At 43.0% G+C, this 19,387-nt stretch overlaps 1 protein-coding gene across 3 annotated transcripts in view; it reads left to right on the forward strand.

The window, feature by feature from the left end:
- LOC126547923 (large proline-rich protein BAG6) overlaps positions 1-19,387 on the forward strand; it is a 189,055-nt gene that overhangs the window by 121,536 nt on the left and 48,132 nt on the right. For 2 of the 3 annotated variants that reach the window (XM_055063459.2, XM_050195979.3), the window contains exons 16-21: positions 6,269-6,365; positions 6,545-6,732; positions 12,135-12,260; positions 12,659-12,898; positions 15,582-15,641; positions 15,731-15,836. In XM_055063459.2, the coding sequence (XP_054919434.1) occupies positions 6,269-6,365; positions 6,545-6,732; positions 12,135-12,260; positions 12,659-12,898; positions 15,582-15,641; positions 15,731-15,836 (817 nt within the window). The remainder of the gene's footprint in view (positions 1-6,268; positions 6,366-6,544; positions 6,733-12,134; positions 12,261-12,658; positions 12,899-15,581; positions 15,642-15,730; positions 15,837-19,387) is intronic. The other variant, XM_050195980.3, reaches the window with a different exon arrangement.

Consider the following 19,387-nt stretch of genomic DNA (forward strand, 5'->3'; position numbering starts at 1 on the left):
ATCAGTTGCTTTGTGTGTGTGTGCGTGCGTGTGTGCGTGCGCGTGCGTGCGTGTGTGCGCGCGCGTGCGTGCGTGCGCGCGCGTGTTTGCTTACAGGTGATGAGTCTTGGGTGTTTGAATAAGACCCCGAAACAAAAAGGCAAAGTGCCGAGTGGCACATCTCAGCGTCCTCTCGCCCCAAGAAGGCCAGAATGAGCAAGTCAAAGGTCAAGACCATGCTCATTGTGTTCTTTGACATCAGGGGGCTCATCCACCATGAGTTTGTACCACATGGCACAACCGTCAATGCCAAATTATACGTGGAAGTGTTCAAGCAACTCAAACAAAGGGTTCATTGCATCCGGCCTGACATCACAGGAGATTGGAAACATCACCACGACAACGAGCCAGCCCACACCGCCTTCCTTGTGACCCGCTTCCTGGTTGATTCAAAGGTGCCAACAGTTCCCCAGCGACCCTACAGTCCTGATGTGGCTCGCCCAGACTACTTTTTGTTTCCGTGCTTGAAAACTCTTCAGAAAGGACATCATTTCGGGACATTTGACAAAGTCAAAAAGGCTTACACCAAGGCTCTATAGGATATTCTGGAGGAGGCCTACTGTGATGCCATCGATTCCTGAAAATCTTGCTGGAAGCGATGTATTGATGCAGGAAGAGCCTATTTGGAAACCTTTTAATGTGTTCTACAGATCTGATCAATAAATTTGTTTTGACAGATTCATTGACTTTACTTTTTCCACATACCCTTTACAAATTTGTATGTACCCTGTGTAAAATAACAAATCGGCTACCGGGGACAACTAAATTCCTTCATTGTACAGGCATATTGATTATAGAGGTATTCATAATGAATATGAAAGATCGGAATTCAGCCGCTACATAATCATTCTTTTGTTATACAGGTCATTTCGTTCTAGAGGCTTTCAACTGTATTGTGCTTTTGGGCACGGTCCAGGGGTGTTGATGGGAAATCGCCTATGGGAAAGCAACTGACAGCGTATGGGCCGCGAGATCGTGCTCTAGGGGGTAACACTGCTGCCGCATTAGTGTGGATGGGGGGGTCAGTGGCGCTCATTGAAATGTGCATGGCGGCACTTTGCTGCGGGTGATTTGGGTTGGTTGTTTAGTAATTAAACGCACTGAACATTCCTACTATATGTGAATGGAGCTCGAAACTCGGTTTCTATTGTGGTACATCCATGGTGCTGTTTGTTAATGTTCGACTGGCATTCTGCCCACTGCTGGCGCTGCTGTAGCGCAAGTCAACTTTCTGCTATTCTTGCACTGGTTATAAATGCCTGCATTCCTGTACAGCGAAGCTAAGGTAACTATTGTTGTGACTTTAATTCATCACTTGTACACATGCTACGTAATGCTGAGTTAGATCACCTGGATGGCCACCACTAAGTGACGTAGGAACTAAAAAGTATTTTCTAACGTTTTCTTCGGACCACGTGTGAGTTTTTCAATGCGTCTATAGATCAGTCTTTTTCATGAAATCCTCAGTTGATAGTCTACGCTGTGCCAGTGTTTTCTTTCCCTCAGTCTGTTATTTCGCGCTGCCTAAGTCAAGGTTGTACACGTACCTAAATACATCTTTCTTGTTTTTAAATTGTCCGTGAAATAAAAGATAGTTACTAAAGCTAGTTAACCAAGGTACGCCATTGTGAGTGACTGCGCAGTGGCAGTATTGCAAGATGGCATCACACGCATATTTTTTTTTTTTTTTTTCGTCTTGGTGCCGCCAGTCAGAACGTGACATTTTTATCACAAGGATGTTTTCGAATTAATACATGCACGAGGATGATGCGACTATTTTTCAATTATTAATATGTTATTTCAACCTTAATACATTATTTCCTTTATTTGTGAAAATGATGGCTGATACCTTCTGTCAAGCTAACACCACACTGAAGAGTGCATTGTATTAGCCACCAGGCTACTCAGTTTTATGATGTCCTGTGTGAAGCAAGACCATGAAATGATAATGGCAGCAGAAGCAACAAGAACGACTAAATGTGTACACAGTCAAGCGCCTGTAATTCTGCTATTTTGCATAGCAGTCTGAGCGCATTTCGAGGCTTAGCAAATCGCCATATGCCTGCCTAGTATAAGGCCAATACCCTGTAAAAAAAAAATTTAAAGGGTCCTTGAAATGGTTCGGACAAATTTTGTAGATGCATAGGGTACAGCTACAGTTAATAATTTGCACCACAATTTATGTGAAGCATCTCGTATTGAGAGAGCTCAGGACGATTACAAGTTGCCCTCTTCCGTAGCCATGCGTTTTCTCCTCAACTCATTTGCCGAGTGATAGGGCTAAGCTCCGCCTTCACTGGCTCTGCGTGATGATGTAACGTCATGTCGTCTATTTCCGGTTGCCTTAGAGCCAGTGCGCGAAGCCTCTCCAACCTTTCCACCAGCCACCTGGCAGTCAACCCCAAGCGAGAGCTATCGATGTGGTGTGCGTTGCGAGCATTCTGTCACTGCACCGAGCGTGTCCAGTATTTTGGTAACCACAGGCGAGCTGGGCGTTTTGACGAGTGGGTGGAGGAATAAACTCAAGCTGATGAATGAGCTTTAGTGTAGGCTTACATGAGCGGCCTGATTGTACGGCCCAGACACCTGGTGGCACAGAGCTTAACCAGCCAAAAGAAGAGCTAATATTACTCTTACCCAAATAAAAACCTTTTAAAAATTTACAAACACAATGTGTTCACGATTATGCTCCTGCGGAAAATTTACACCAGCAGCAATGTAGAATACACTTCGTTACTGCTACTATGTTTGGTTGGGCTCTGTGTCACCAGGTGGCTGCACTGTGCAGACCATTCACGTTCGCGCCATTTGCGCCTCTGCTCATCCCGTAAAATCGCACGGTGAAACGGTCAGGCCCAGCCCGCTTCCACTTGTGTTTACCCAAATATTGGACACGTGAAACACTAAATTGGGGTAGTAATCCTCCAGCGTAAAGCGACTGCCTGAAATGCGCAAATCCTGGCGCTGGTTGGATAGCGACAGTCCGATGCACTGCAGCCACTCCGCTCGTCTGCTGCCTTGCAAAGGGACGCAGTGTTGCAGCTTTACGTATTGCCAGTCACTATGTTTGCCGCCCACAACGTAACAAGGGCGAACCATGGTGCTTGCAAAAAGAAAGATTGAGAAAAATATTTACCACTGAGCTCTCGTCAACACAGAGCACGTAACGCAAGCAGATGACACTTGCTTTGTGCTGAAAGTGCTTAAGTGTAGTGAGAAATTGTTCTTGTGCATTCTCTTTCTGTTGCTTTCTTTCTATAGAAACAAAGTAACTAACATTCCAACTATTAAGAACAAGATTTGTTCACCATAAAGTTTGAAAAATTATTGGTAGTGCGCCCTGGGCAGCCAATTGGATAACATGCCCTACTAGCGTCATTAGGGCAACTTTCGTCAAGTGGTCAAGGGTTGCTGAAAATTCAGCCGAGAGGGGTGCTGTGATCGATAGCGATGTACATTTTTAAAACCTTATAATAAATTGCATGCTTTATGTGGAGCACTTAGATGTGTCAATTAATGATCAGAAGGACCGGCCCTAACGACTAGGTGCGTTCGTACAAAATCATCAAAATCGTTTCAGGGTCTTTTTAAGGAAAGTGGGGATCTTACAGAAGTTAATATAGTATGTATAAGGACAACTGAAAATTGTGATGCTCGTCATTCGATAATATAGTTATTTGTATATGCACTTTGCAATATGCCCAGCAAAATCTCAGTTCTGGAAGAAGAGCCTAGTTATTGCACTAAAGAGGACTGCTATGTCCATGTCTTAGTACTCAGTATAAAATGTGTTGAAAGTTTCATCGGAAGTTTGGAGAAAACAGTGATGTTTTCTGAAGCCTCATTTGCCTTCGAACTCCTCATGAATGTCTTGTGAATAGGGTACTATTCGAGTCTGCTATATAGTACTCATGTCGCTTTGAGGGTTTGGTTGCAGTAGGTAAGCTGATTCCTTAGGTTCTGCAGTGAGGCAAACCTTCGGAAAGAAACCATGTACATAGGGATCTCAATACTAATGTTTGCTGAATTCTTTAAAAATGCAATATCACTTTCCAAGTTCTATCAAGCATGTCCCTGCTTTGACTATTTCGGCATCCCGTGCTGCTTGCAAGTGTACTTGCATGTGCCTATGTTAATTGAAGCCATACTTGTCAAACAATGCCTTACTAAAGGCTCATGAACTTGGGTCTGTTCTCATGGGGGAAAATCTACAGCAGAATCTACCTAAATGTCATTGTGGATGCCTTTGTAATTGAACATCAGAACAGGCAGCTTTGCCTGGACTGAATTCAGGAACACCTTGGTAGTCCTAAGCACAGATAGCGGTATATAAAGCTGACACTCATATGATGTTGCATGTAAGATAGCATAGAAAGACCCGCCATTGCTTAGTGGCTATGGTGTTGGGCTGTTAAGCACAAGGTCACGGGATCGAATCCCGGCCACGGCAGCCACATTTCGATGAGGGCAAAATGCGAAAACACCCGTACACTTAGATTTAGGTGCACGTTAAAGAACCCCAGGTGATCCAAATTTCTGGAGTCCCCCACTATGGCGGGCCTCGTAATCAGATCGTGGTTTTGGCACATAAAACTCTACAATTAAATTTTTTAATAGCATAGAAAGAGTTAAAAATACAAACATCCTGGATGGCTAATTCACTGACTGGTGTTTCTGAAGGCAACTGTGATTTTAGCTTGCCATTCGTCATTATTTTACTGTCACTTTTTTATTGTCACAGCCATTGTCTCATTACCCCTGACTCCTTGAAATTTTGCTGTGCCTCTTTACTGCCTCCTACTGTGATAATCCCAATACTGTCCTTGCTCAGGACAAAGTAGCCATATCCTGTGAACAATATCATGGCCACGCAAGAATGAGATCACTGTTACAGCCTGTTCAGTCGTTGCATTTACTCTCCTCTGCTGCAACAGATGCAGGGAAGCAGAATTCCAGCCCCAGGTCTGGAGTAGGAATGGGCTGCTTGCTGCCGTGAGACATGGTGCTACAGTGTTAAAGGTTAGGGAGCCTTTATGCAAGTCTTGTACAATGCTTGCATCTAGGCTTCCTGAAAATATCATTTGTCCAAAAATAAATCAGAATCCATGTATATCTGAGATATCGGAAGAGGGTGAAGCCCATCAAAATGTGAATAGCCATAATGAAAACAAATTTTATCCAGCATATTAATTGAAGCAAATGGTAGAGAAAGTACATTGCATTCTTTGACCACTCAACTGGTGGTTCACTGAAAATGAATGTTGCAGTCTCAAGTATTTTCTGTTAGGGTCCACATAGTATAAGCCTTTATTTTTGTGAATTGACTAAAACAACATGAGCAAACCTTTCCAGATTCATGTTCACAGTGTGTTCCTTGTGGCTTTAAGTAGGGGTGACCACACAATGAAAGGCAGAATGTCAGCCTTCAGCCCTGTGGAAACAGAGCATGTCTGTTTTCAGTAGGGACTTCACAGCGCATTCCTGTGCAATCAGTTCAAATAATCCAGAGTTGAGTGTCAAGAGTCGCGCATCTACTATTCTCTGCATCACAAAACAGAACACAGCACAAAGGCATAGCACAAGGAACAAGCATGATCATGGTATCTTCAGAGGCAAATGCTATAAACATTGGTATGCTAAACACATTTTTCGGCACGCAACCCGGAGGTAAAAAAACGCACACGCAGTGGAGAATCACAGTGCTCTTGCATTGCAGTTTCAAGAAGCCCAAGTATCTACTCGAGATAAAGAGATGACAAATTTTACCCACTGCTAACTGCACAAGGGAGAATGTTCGCTGGCCAGAAAGTGACCGTGCACACTACTCAACAGCATTAAATAAAAGTCTGGCACAAGGCGTATTTCTCACTTGTAAAATTTGGAAAATCAGGCGCAACCGCAATTGTCCGACAGCCCAATTTGTCGGTGATGCTGTAGCCATCGGCAGGATGGGGTCGGAGCTTCACGCCAATGGCGACAACCTCAGGAATTGCAGAGTAGACTGTCTATGCTAAGAAATGCTCTCATTGAACAAGCTGCAACAGTGCTAGTGTTCCAGCACGGCCGTGACCGTATACTACAGGGGTCCAAAGGGTTTCCACAAAACAAATGCAGAGGGTTACAAAAGGTCAGCAAGTTTAGTCTATTGTAGTCTTTCTTTGGTGTCCCTAGCATCTGACACTTTTGTTATTCTTCAATTACATTTCTGTTGGTTTATGTTGACTTACAGGCACCACAATCTGCTAATCAACATGATGATCAGCTGCACCAGATGTTGAATGGCCTGATGACTGCTCTCCTACACCAGCCTCACCTTGTGCTACAACGTGAGTTAATGTGAAACTTCTAATAAAAACCCTTTAGTTGTTGTGTGTTGGATGTGTGAAGATGTCATATAAGTGTTGCTATTCCTGGCTATTTTCTTGCACCATGGTAGTATAAAAGCAATGACTTAAGGTAAAAGGTCACCGGTTGTGAGTCATACATAGCTGGTTGTCTCTGACAGGTCAGCACATGCACATGGGCCAAGGCAGCGGCAGCGAGAGTAGTGGGAGTCGTCCAAGAGCTACTCTGGCAGGAATGATGCCAGGCCGGAGCCGCCACATGTCCATGCGCCAGACTCCCCTAGTCTACAGAGGCAATGGGCCTACAACTGCAACTACAGCTAGTGGGCCCAACACAGCCACTGCAGAGGTATGGGGTAATTTTTATTTTATTTATTTATTTATTTATTTATTATCTTTTACTGAAAGGGGAAAAGAAGGTAATTTATGTGTGTATTGGAGAAACAGTGTGCTACTTTTGTCACTTAATTGGTTTTTGAATAATTCATACTGAAAACTTATAAAATTGGGGGTGGAATTGTATGTGCTGTGTCCAGTGACCACATTGCAGGTGGCACAAAGCTACAGCATGCAATATTTATTTTTAGGCATGGATACCTAGTGCATTGTGCATCAAACTATTCTTTGGAACTGAATTTGGCTCTCATCCAACATTGTTTATGTGCCCTGGTAGGAGGCAGCCTTATTACCTCAGCAGTTTTTAATAAACTGCGAAATACTGGTACCATATGTTCACTGTTAAGCTGTGTGCTCTTGGGGTCGAGCTCCACCACTGGAAAAGCTGGTGCCATCGTTGGCGTGACGTGGCACGAGGGATCACATGGACCCAGCGACCATGTCGGCTGCTTCGGAAGCACCGATGCAAGCTGAAAACAAAAGTTTAATGTCTCACCTGTGCTGCAGTTCTGATTAAGTGGGGAGGCTTTCCCGCCTTAGGCGTCTGCTTGACAACATTTGAAAGCACTATAATAGGTCGTGGCTGCCTTTGGAGACATGCAGCATGGTAGGCTACTGTTCGGTGCCACAGTGCCGGATGTACGCAACGGAGCCCAGTGTCAGCCTTATTCACACGTAGCCGCAGGACAAGGTGCATGAAGCTTGGTTCGCAAAACTTATAACGGCAAACAGCCGTCGGCTACAACCCGGGTATGCAGCAAGCACAGTTGCGAGGAAGATTTCTGCTATGGCGCTGGGACTGCTATGTTCGGTGAGTAGCAGAAAATGTGCAGTGAGATGCTCACCTGCGCTCGCTGCCGGCTAATGTCATGGCGGTTTAGTCTATGAACTCATTGATGCTAGATACTGGTAAGTTCACTGGAATGGAAAGGGAGCAGTAATAAGCACATTAAAATAAGGCATGGCATATGGTCATGTTTGTGTTAGGGATTAACGGACTGGATTAAGAGAAAGAAGCAGCGGGAAATCGCACGCTGAGAATACCGATAAACATACCGTGCGATTCAACTTGAGAAATAATATTGAAATGTCCAAGAATTTAGGGGGGAAAAAAAGATTGAATCATTGTGAATGCACCTCACAGTCGCCATAGGCGTCGAAGTCTCTATAACAAAATTATTTTTGAACAGCTCTGATAGCGTCCACGCAACAATGGTTGCTTGTGTACTGTCAAATGATCATATTCTGCGGCCTAAAGCTCACGGCATGGTGTGACAACGTGCTTGCAACGAAAGTGAAACATTGTGCACGGACATACATGCAGACGTGTAGTCGGTCGCTGCGAACCTGTGCAATCACTGCATTGAGGCTTCATTCTATTATGCTCCATTTGGTTATACAGACAGCCCACTATAAGAACATATTTCACATAGCTTGCTCTTAGCGTGTGCCTACCTTTCACGCAAGAAGCCGGTTCAGGAGACTCCATCGTGGTGACCGCGTGCAGTGGCATTCACTGTACGTATTCAGTAAACAGATAGCGTCTGTAAAAGATTCTCTGCTTTCAGTTTGCCAAAGATTATTATTTGGCAGTAAGAAACTTCCCTCATTTTGAGAGTATTTACAGAAATGTCCAGGAGGGTTGCCGCGGGGTGTTTTTATTGAGCGCCACGTAGAAACGCAAGCCACGCAAGGGAGGCGCTTCTGAGAGATGGCGACTCCGCAAGTCCTTGCCGCTGATACTGGGTGTCCCACGTAACTTTAGCCAAACATTAAAAATATGCAAATGCCACGTAGCTGAACAGAATAATGTTGTTTGCCGTTGCTTGGACATACTCAAATTATTTTTTTCATTCTGCCTACTTACATAATTAGAGCTAATTATTCAACTTCTCAGACATTATAATTAGATTAAAAGTGTCAATGAGAAAATTGTAGAGCGACATGAAAAACTCCCTATAGAGCTTTCTGTTCCTCAATACATGCTACATAAAAGTGTTTTTCTGAGCATGAAAGGAGTCTGCAAATGCAAGCAAAATTGCTGTGTGACTGGCCGCTCGAGGCACTTTGCGTGTATTCGTGGGCTTTGAACTGTGAAGGTGTGCATTATTGTTCTGCGAGATCCCTTTTCTTATTGGTCGCCTATTGTGAAATGAGTGACGGAGCTTCTGCAAAGTTTCAACGTATCAAGCAGCAATTGTTTTTCAGTAACCTAAGCTTTCAATCATCTCCTGAACTATGCCCTGTTTCAAGCATTCTTGCTGTTTTGTCTGTTGTTACTTGTCTTTTTTTGTGAGTGCATCAAGTCTCCTTGTTGGCTTCAATCGTAGCTGTCTGGGGGCAACCACTCTGAGGCTGATCTCTAATGTTCATCTGGTCATCTTTAAAATGCCTGACCCATTTTCACTCACTGCCCAAGACCTTCCTTGCACTGCCATACCCAAGCTGAAGCCTCTTATGAATTTCTATGGATGAAATTTGCTCTTTCATAAAAAATTGTCATTCACTAGAAATTGCTGTGCCTATTTGTGCCTTTATAGTCTTTATTCTTGTGTTTACTGCCACAAATGTCACTGCGCTGGCCACTTGCCTTCAGAATTGTGTAGTCGCCATTTGCAATCGTGCTGTTAACACCCATGGTTCCGTCCACGGTGGTTGCGGCAAACATTTGTTTTATTTTGACTCTGTGCACGTTGGCCGCGTACCTTCGTAACTGTGGGTGCACCATCCATGAACGCATTGACGATGACCACGGTTTCGTCCGCAGCAGTTGTGGCGAGTAGTAGTTTTGTTCTGACTCAGTGCAATGCATGCGAAATGTCAAACATGGTGGAAGCTGTCAAGAATGATAAGCTATTCTCCCGCAACTTGCAAATCAAACCTTCCGGCTACATTGCGATGCGGTTGCCGACCAGAGGTCCTATTCTAAACCTTGTCAAATTTCGCCATATTGTTGAATTTTGTATTGGTGGTCTTTTCATTTGATCAGAGAGGCCATGGCAGCCGTCCCAATCAGAGCTGACAAGATGGTGAATTCGACAAAATGGCAGAGTTTAACAATGTCCAGAATAGTACCCCAGCTCAGTGGTGAAAAAAAAAACAATCTGGATGTGCGCGCAGTAGAGAAAAGCATGTCTCGGATGAAGATGCGGGTCTTGCGCCACGGCCACATCACAAAGAAAGTTATGACATCGCCGCTGCAAGCGCTGATAATTCAGAAGATGATGAAAATTGCAGCTCCTGCACTGCTTTTGTGCAAAATAGAAATAGTGTTTGCTGATTGTAAATAAAAGCATGCTGGTGTAGCAAGCAGTTGTTTATTGTTCTCTTAATACCCTCATTGATTTAACATTCGGTTAATTTAGATTTATTGTTTCCGTAAAATCCGAATTAACGAGGTTTTACTGTACATGTTACACAACATTGCAACGTTAACAATGCTGCAGTCGCAATTCTTTTGCAGTAATCTACAACTGAGTTCATAAATCCCGTAAAATGAGAACCTAGTTCTTTAGGTACACTAAAATCTTGCTATGATGCAGTTTAAGATAGACCCGAAATTACTTTAGTCATGGCCAATATTGCTCACATGATCTTGGGGTTGGTGGGGGTGCTATGAGTCATGACTGAATAAACTGAAGCTGATGCAAAAGCCTACAACACACTGCCAGAGGACTGCAAAAGATTGTTTTTTGCCACGTCTTCGTCAGTGGCATGACTTACTTTTTCTAAAACAGCTCTCTACGTTAATCAGTCTTCGTCATCATGCACGCATGCATGAGTAGCAGCCATGCAAGGCCTTATCAGCTTTTCAATATTGGGCTGGCAGAGCGCTGTAGACCTCTGAATTCATACAATGCTCATCGCTGTATCTGAGTGGGCACTTCTAAACAACAAATAGCATTTTTTTTTAACTGGCATCCTGCGGTGAGCACTGCACAAAATTGGAGGCTTGCAGCACTTTGTTGTCATGTTCACGAAATGCTAATAAGCTGAACAGCTACAGAAGTAAGTTGAATTTATCTGTGTGTTTCATTTTTCTCTTCTATGATTTGACACTGAGTTGCCAATCCTGGTGATAACGGGGATATGGCTTGGTCCGAGCCAACTATGAAGGGTGAAAGTGAAAAACAAAATTAATTGTTATAAAATACGATCCCAGAACATGTAAAACCAGTAAAACCCCTTGAATGCACATGTGCGAAGTTATCACAGCCTCGCTTAAATGGTACAGTTAAGCGGAGCTCTGTTTATCAAACATTTCACAAAAATGGCAATACTGCTTTGTTCTTAACCAGTCCAAATGTATATTTCTTTATACAAAAGTGCCTCCTAACTAGGCTAGCTGTCTCATCTGCTAGTGTAGCATTCCTGGTTGGTCTGTTTTGCCACTCTCGACACTGTTCGCAGAGGAACTAGTTATTGGCACTGCCCAGTGCTTGTAAGAGCTATCAACTCATCTAAAAATAAAAACTAACATAAGCAATAGGCGATCAATTAATGTATCTCCCCTAGTATGGAGTGTTAGTCATGTAACATTAGGCCAAAATGAAGTGGTGAATCAAAATCACTAATGCATCGTTTGAGTGGAACTGTTAGGTAACTTACGAATTCATAGTTTAACCAAGTTTAATAATGTGTTGTGCAAGGGCAAATCTGCACATGCTAGCAAGAGCACAAGGCAAGTGGTGGTAGCACAGTCACATGCTCAAAGATGGTAGTGCCATTATGGTGGTACTGTAAAGCGTCAATACAGAATCTTAGCATCTGAAAAATTACCTCCTTATTCACAAAGGCATCTCAACCTAGAACTCATGTGTTGGACAGTGCAGCCGCTCAACTCAACTGCAGTGCATTTCGTGAAAGTAACATAGCTTGGAAATTGCCATGATGAGTTGCTTGAGAAGCACCTTTACACTTCACTTCCTTCCCCTAGATACAAGTGCATGGTTAAAAAAACTTTCTGCTTCAATGACACTCCTGCGATATCTGAGCTACTCATCATTTCAGTTGTACGATGTCGCCCTCCACACGGTATAGTCTAGAAAAGCTGAGTTGAAGCATGCTTGTGCACATGAGTGCATTCTGTAACTGCAGTTATGTGCGTCTTGTGCTTGGAGGAGGGACCTAAATAACTCAAATGCCCTGACAAGTTAGGTCAGCACTAAAACATTGAAGACCAGTTTCCTACACTTTAATATTAATATAATGGTCTTCTCACAAGTGCCTGTCAGTGGTTAAGGGAAAGGGATGCCACTATAAAACTGACTGGAGTAGTTGACTGTAGGGTAAGCTAAGGATAGTGGGCAACTGAAGAAGCATACATATTTACTTTTGACCCACACGCCATCGCAGCTGTCAGCCATATCAGCACGCCGCCGACTGAGCCCGGATGCCCGTTATCCTTTGCCTCGACCGGTCAGCAACATGGACTTCCATGGCCGCCTGGCGGTCATCATTCGTGACCGGTCACATGGCGAAGTAAGGCAGCACTGCTGTCGAGCGAGCCATCTGGCTTCCTTCTCGCACAAAGAAGTGGTGTACCATCTGTGTCTACGTGGCACGCTAAGGAATGACCAGAAATTAAGAACTTTTGTTTCCTGAAGTATTAACGCTGGCACAGGCATGCATTCGTGTGAAAAAAATTAATTTTTAACATTGTCTGACATTGCCTTCTGTGATGTTCAGTGCTTCATAAATGTTAATATTACAAATATCTCTCCGAGTTGCCTTAGTGTAATTTCACTGACTAAAGTGGAAATAGGCAACACTTTTATTGTAATATGGTTTGTGTGCTGTGCACAGAGAATATTTTAGTTGAACGGACTCTCAACATGCTTTCTTTCCTTTCCCCCCCCCCCTGCTTATTTAACATGCAGTTGGGGCAGCACCGGCGCTTAGGCTCTGGTGGTTCCCTCTGGCCTGGCCCGTCTTCGGGCTCGGCACAACAAGGGCCAAGCTCAGCAACAGCTGCTCAGCAGCAGCAAGTGGAGAAGCAGCCAGCAAGTGCAGAGGCTCGTGACAGGGAGCCCAAGAGTGGGCCTGCTACAACATCCACCTCTGCTGTTGAGGCGCCAGTTCCAAAGGCTGGCCAGAGCCTAGAAAGATCAGCTTCTAGCGTTAGTATGCCCATTTACCACAGAAGCAGTTTTTGTTTAGGTCTCCCATAGACTTAGAATGAAACAGAAGCTATGTCATTGATCGACATGGTGATATCAGGCCAGCCTGCTTCTGGCCAAATGGGTAGCCATTTTTAACTAATTTGCCCCCTTTGTGAAAAATTAATCGTGTAGACATTTGCTGCCTTTTATCTCACTTCGGCAGCAAAGTTTGTTTTCTCAGCAGTCTTCTTAAAATTCGTTCTCGATATTGGGGCATGAAGGTCTCGCTTTTGGTAGCACGTATGGTCGTCGTTTTCTCGCTGTATATGTTTTACAGTAGAACCTCAATAATTGATTTTGCTTTAATTGAAAATTCGGTTAATTTGTAGAATTTGTGTGTCCTATATTTTGCAATGCAAATTATACTGGATAATTTCAAAGGCCCACGATCTCGCAACATTGAAGGGACTCTGAGCATCATCATCAATAAACATAGCGCTTTTGCTTTTTAGTTTCCGGTTTATCCCATTGTGAATACCAGCTGTGTCACATGTGTTGACACGTTTTCTACGCTGCTGGTGGGTTGCGCGCGTACAATTCCCTATCGCGGGAGAAATATTACACCTGCGCCATTCTGCTAATGTATGAAGATGGTGACGGGACGGACTAGGCTTCACCAACTACTTGAACATAAAAGCAGACATTCAGACATTGTACACTAACGTGCAAGACTAAATCACTAACTCTGTACTAGTAGGTGATGGCAGGGACGATAAAGAGTCTACTCATGCACCCGCTTCAGCGACGGTTATCAAGTCCCTGAACGACATCCGCAGCTTTGTTCAGTGTAGCGGCGGTGACTGAGATGCTGTGCATAAGCAGCATGCTAGAGCAAATGACCCCTGGTACAGCGAACTACTTTACCAAGCAATCCCACATGAGTGACTACATCAAGTAGTCCTGCTACACAGAAAAACGAGACGTGCTTGTGTCATGCAGTCTCACCCTTCTCTTTTTAGGTTTTTTCTTCTTTTTGTGTAATTGGAAAATCCACTTAATTTGAAAGTATTTTGCAGAACAGTGGACTTTAATTTTGTAAAGATTCACTATGTATATATAAACTGACCACTGAATATGTGCATGCTGCTGTTGTGCCAAATAGACAACTGACTGCTATCTGGCTTAGTAGGCAATATATAGCATGTCCCAACTATCATGCACCAAGATTTAATATAAATATGCAAATGCCACTTAGCTGGACAGAGCCAAGCTAATGTTTGCCATCACATGGAGATACTCTGATTATTTTTTGCATTCTGCCTAATTACATAATTAGTCTTGATTAACTAACTTCTCAAATATTATAGTTAGATCAAAAGTGTCTATAAGAAAATTGTAGAGCAACATGAAACTCCCAACATAGCTTTCTGTTACTCAGTACGTGCTACACAAAAGGGTTTTTCAGAGCATGAAAGAAGCCCGCGAATACACGCAAAATTTCCGCACAACTGACTGCTCGAGGCACTTTGCGTGTATTCACGGGCTTCTTTCACACTTGGAAAAACACTTTATTGTAGCACGTATTGAGCAACAGAAAGATGTATCGGGAGTTTGTCATGTTGCTCTGCAATTTTCTCATTGATACTTTTCACCTAATTATAATATTTGAAAAATTGATTAGTTAACAAGACTAAGTATGTAATTAGGCAGAATACAACAAATGCTCTGAGTATCTCCAAGTGACAGCAAACAACATTACCTTGGTTCTGTCCAGTTACGTGGCATTTGCATATTTTTAAATCGTGGTGCATGATAATTTGAACACCTTGTATAGGTCCCTGAGTATATGCCCATTCTCTACCAATCCCTCTGTATGGATATGCCACTGTGACGCAAGGGTTCTGCAGCCTTAAATGTATTTAGGTATGCATTGTACTTCTCAGTGCAAACAACTCTCATCATCATACATTGCCTTCGTCCTCGTGGCACAGACATAACAGGCACAGGAGACATGGCTGTGCCCGTGTCATCCACTACTGCTGCTACTATGCTAACTCAAACAAGCTTTACTTTTATTAGATTTCAACAATGCCTTGGATATACATACTGTTTTACAGGGTCCTTTATGACTTTAGCTTTGTTTTCGTTAATATAAGTGTAACATTGTGCTTGATCCTGGTGTTTAAACTTAAACTTGTACAGTACAGAAAATGAAGTGGCAGTGTGATGCAAAAGATAAATCATTTGCTTGGGTGAAGAGTAGCTATGGAAATATGATAGCCGTGATATGCATGTGATACTGCTGTAGGTAGTATTCTAAAGGTACTTGCAGCCCAAATCTGGAGTTACATGCTCTTGGGATGTACTGCTAGCTTGCATAATACTGCAGAGAAAACATTGGGTTTAGTGTATTACCCACGCAAGTAATTTTTCAACCAATGTCATAATCAGTGACATGGATTAATTTGATGTTTTTATATTCATGCAACCTTTGAATTGTCAAGGGTTTGCTCTGTGTTCATATCTTTGCTGCAAGGTTGAAAAGCCACCAATTTGTGGTGCTGCTGGTGAGCTAGCATATCACTAAGTAAACAGTTCTTGGCTCTACAATTTTGGCATTGATGATGGCAATCTTGCTATCAGGTTTGTTTCCATTAATGCTTGATTTAGTGCCTGCTTATGTTGAATTGTTTTTCTTTAGCTGCCAGGAATGTTGGCTCCCACATATTCCCTGCAAGGGCCTCTAGCCAATATGGTTGAGGTAAGGCTATTGTTTAAATCTATTAAAAATACTTCAGATTGAGGTGAAGCTCTTGTTTTATCTTTTTTTTTTCTTCCTGTCTCCTTTAGGTTGTCCTCAATGATTATTCCTGGGAACAGAATTTGTTAGATGCTGCAACACTATTAGAGATTTTCGTCCAAGAAAATGTACTCTCTCCAAACTTGCTTGGAGAAGGTGGGTGCTATTGATCTTAAACTATGTTTAATGCTCTGTTATATACAAGGTGTTTATTTTTCTTCTTTTGAAGCAATATTGGAGCAATATAAATCGCAATGATGTAATGTTTACCATTTCAGTGTCCAGATTGGCAGCCTGTAGATAGGGGAGTAATTTGCAGTTATGTGTGCAACAATATAAATATGTTAACTTTTAATTATTGATCTTATGTGGCTAAAGCAAAAGTGCAGTTCATGGCCTGTCCTTGACATTATCTAGCTGAGTAATGCTTTCAATAAATAGGCTCTTGTGGGGGCTACGCAAACTATTTCACCTTCACAGGCTCTCTGAAATTGAAATTGACTCTGAAAAAGAGTGCCTACGATGGCAATCTCACCACCCCTGAATTTCGTCATGCTGGCACCATCACCACTGGCACAGCCCCATAAAGAAGTGCCTTGCAGATTCCTTTAACTTTTGCGTTAGGTGGTTGCTTAGTCTTAATGCCAATGGCATGCTAAATATGCACCATCATGCATCCCTCCTTCGTTGAAGCAAATTTTTGGCGGGGAGCATTACAGCTACCAACATTAAAATTAAGCTGTTTGCTGCCGACAAAAGAAAGAAAAAACTAAGAAACGAAAGCAAGTCAGCCATGGTGCAGCCAAAGAATACATTGTGTATAATAACAGTGCAATTTTTGTACTTCTGCGACTAGAGTTCTTCCCACAGTGGATGGCAGGGGAGATGCCGCCCACTGCTCTGGTTGACCACCCACCCTTTTGAGGGGAGACTCGGCAATTAGAATGATCATTTTATTTCTTTCCTGCAGTCCTCAGGCAATTCTTTATTTTGTGGGAAAATATTAAAAAGAAATGTGAAGTAGAAGTTCTGAAAATAGCACTTTTCTAGTATGCTGTGGACAAAAATCGGGCAGTAAATCGAGCTTAGGGATGTGCCATTGCACCGCAGAGAGCGCAGCTTTCCATTGACACGATTCTGCCACCTTGGTAGCATCGTGAAGCTGCCATCTTCTTTTGCTTCAGATATCAAATGCATCCTATAATGCTTTGCGGTCATGAACCGTTACTCACTTTGCAGTCATTCTAGTTCAGAACTATTTGGCATGTTTTGAACACCACAAAGAAGTACCACTCTTGCACAGATACCCAACGCACCATATTGACAAGCCTCCTGCATTCTAGGGTCTATAAGTGGTACTTTGTTTCAGAGTATGGGATCACATGAAGCATCCTCTAAGGTGGAACCAGAATTTTTCCTCCACATCGTGCAGTGGAAGACCCTCTCCTCTCTTGCACTTATTGTTGAGGTCACTCTAAATGTACATTTGTTGTCTTTACATATGTGGTTCTTATAAATGAGATACACACATGTTCGCCCTTCTTTTTTTTGCTTGTGGATCAGTAACTAACTGCTTGTATAAAGGGACACTAAAAACAAATGCTAAGTTGACGGGGACTGTTAAAATACCATTCCAAAAACCTTGCAGCGCTTCTTTTGTTCCAAGAAAAGACTTCGTTTACGAGAATATTTCGTCTGAAGGGTCGGCATACCTTCAGAGTAATTCAAATCACCCGCCCTCGAGTCGGGACTGACATTGCATATGCCATCACTGCCCTTTACTGCCATCGGTGAGTAAAATGGCACCCAACAGATTGCAGTACGGTTTTCTATGCTAAACGCAAATGCATGACCATGGAGAAACAAGCGAAGACAATGCATTGGATTCACCGCCGCAGCTACTCTTGGTCAAGTGGTGTGGACTATTCAGGAATCCTCCGACATCACATGAATGTGGCATTCTCTGCTACTTGTAATTTGTGCGAGTTTAGTGAGCCGGCTAAACCTGCGCAGCACTGCGCAATAACGAAACTACTGAAACGCGAAAGCACGGGTGGTACAGATTGAAGAAAACGAAACCTTTTGACCGCCCGCCATCGTTGTCACAGGTAATTTCAATAAGTTTTTTTCTAGAAATCAAATAGAACTGGACTAGTAGCATTTTTTTCATCTTGCAATCCAATACAATGGTCTTTCTATTAGCATTGCCATTTGTTGGGCGTGTTGGTAAACTGCCTTGGAAAGCATATTTAGCGCCAGCAAACAAGGACAGAAGGGAGACGACATCACAATGTGCTCGTCTCCCTTCTGCCCTTTTTTGCTGGCGCTAAATATGCTTTCCAAGGCAGTTTACCAACATGCCCAACAAATGGCAATGCTGAAATTTATTTCTAGTATAGCGCATTGTGGTGTCATCTGTCTTCTGTCCTTGTTCGCTGGCGCTAAATATGCTTTCCAAGTCCCTTGCTATTAGGAGTGGTTGAGTACTAGTGACAGAATTATAATGAGGAGTGTTTTCGTTATCGGGCTAGTGCTTGAATGTCCCGGGAGAACCTCTAATCGTGTCCCCCAGTTACCTCAATTTCTCAATTACTAAAGCTAAGGTCTCAATATTATCGTGAAAAAATTAAATTGTGGGGTTTTACGTGCCAAAACCACTTTCTGATTATGAGGCACGCCGTAGTGGGGGACTCCGGAAATTTCGACCACCAGGGGTTCTTTAACGTGCACCTAAATCTAAGTACACGGGTGTTTTCGCATTTCGCCCCCATCGAAATGTGGCCGCCGTGGCCGGGATTCGATCCCGCGACCTCGTGCTCAGCAGCCTAACACCATAGCCACTGAGCAACCACGGCGGGTAATATTATCGTGAACAAAGAAGTTCTCGAGTACTAATCTATCACTTTAACTTGACTTAATATTTGCCTTTAATGTCCCTTTAATATGTTCCTCTTCGTGCTCTAGGTCGTGCTTCTGTCCTCTCACCCATTAAATGGCTAGCTGCAATTTCATGAAGTTGTAGCTCTAAAAAACAAATTTCAAACAGCAAAGAAAGGCAGCTTTGTCCACTTCTTCAGTGATAATGCTCATTTAGTTCAAACCTTGTTAATTCAGAAAATTTGCATTCCAATGGGGGTGAAATGCAAAAATGCCCATGTACTACGGGCTAGGTGTATGTTAAAGATCCCCCGGGTGATTAAAATTAATTTGGAGTCCCCTTCTATAGTGTGCCTTATAATCATAGTGGGGGTTTGGCATATAAGATGCCAAAATTCAGAAAATTTTATGATGATTGACTGTCCAGTCCCGGAAAGTGCATGTATTGTTCTATGGCGTTCCAACACTAATCCAGAGATTCTTTGCCTTGCACTGGTTAGTTGTGACAAGTGATGAAGAGCATGCAAGGCAAGAGGGGTGCTACCATTGAACCAAAATGGAACTGCAGAATATGCATTGATGCAACCATTCCTTAAGAAGAAACAGCAATATCGTCCTGCTTTTTGCATGGCTTCTGCAGTACAGTCAGGGTGGCACTGTAAACTTATGATAGGCATTCTGTGTATGGCGTGGAAGCAGAAACATTTATTTTGGCCCAATAAGACGAGGAAATGTAAAGGTGCACCGATTGCAACCTGCCATGTTAATGCCTAACTTGCTGACTACATTGCAATGAATAATTTTATTGCCACTTCGCTTAACGAAAAAGA

This window comes from Dermacentor andersoni, chromosome 1 (assembly GCF_023375885.2).
Source record: "Dermacentor andersoni chromosome 1, qqDerAnde1_hic_scaffold, whole genome shotgun sequence".
NCBI classification, from domain to species: domain Eukaryota; kingdom Metazoa; phylum Arthropoda; class Arachnida; order Ixodida; family Ixodidae; genus Dermacentor; species Dermacentor andersoni.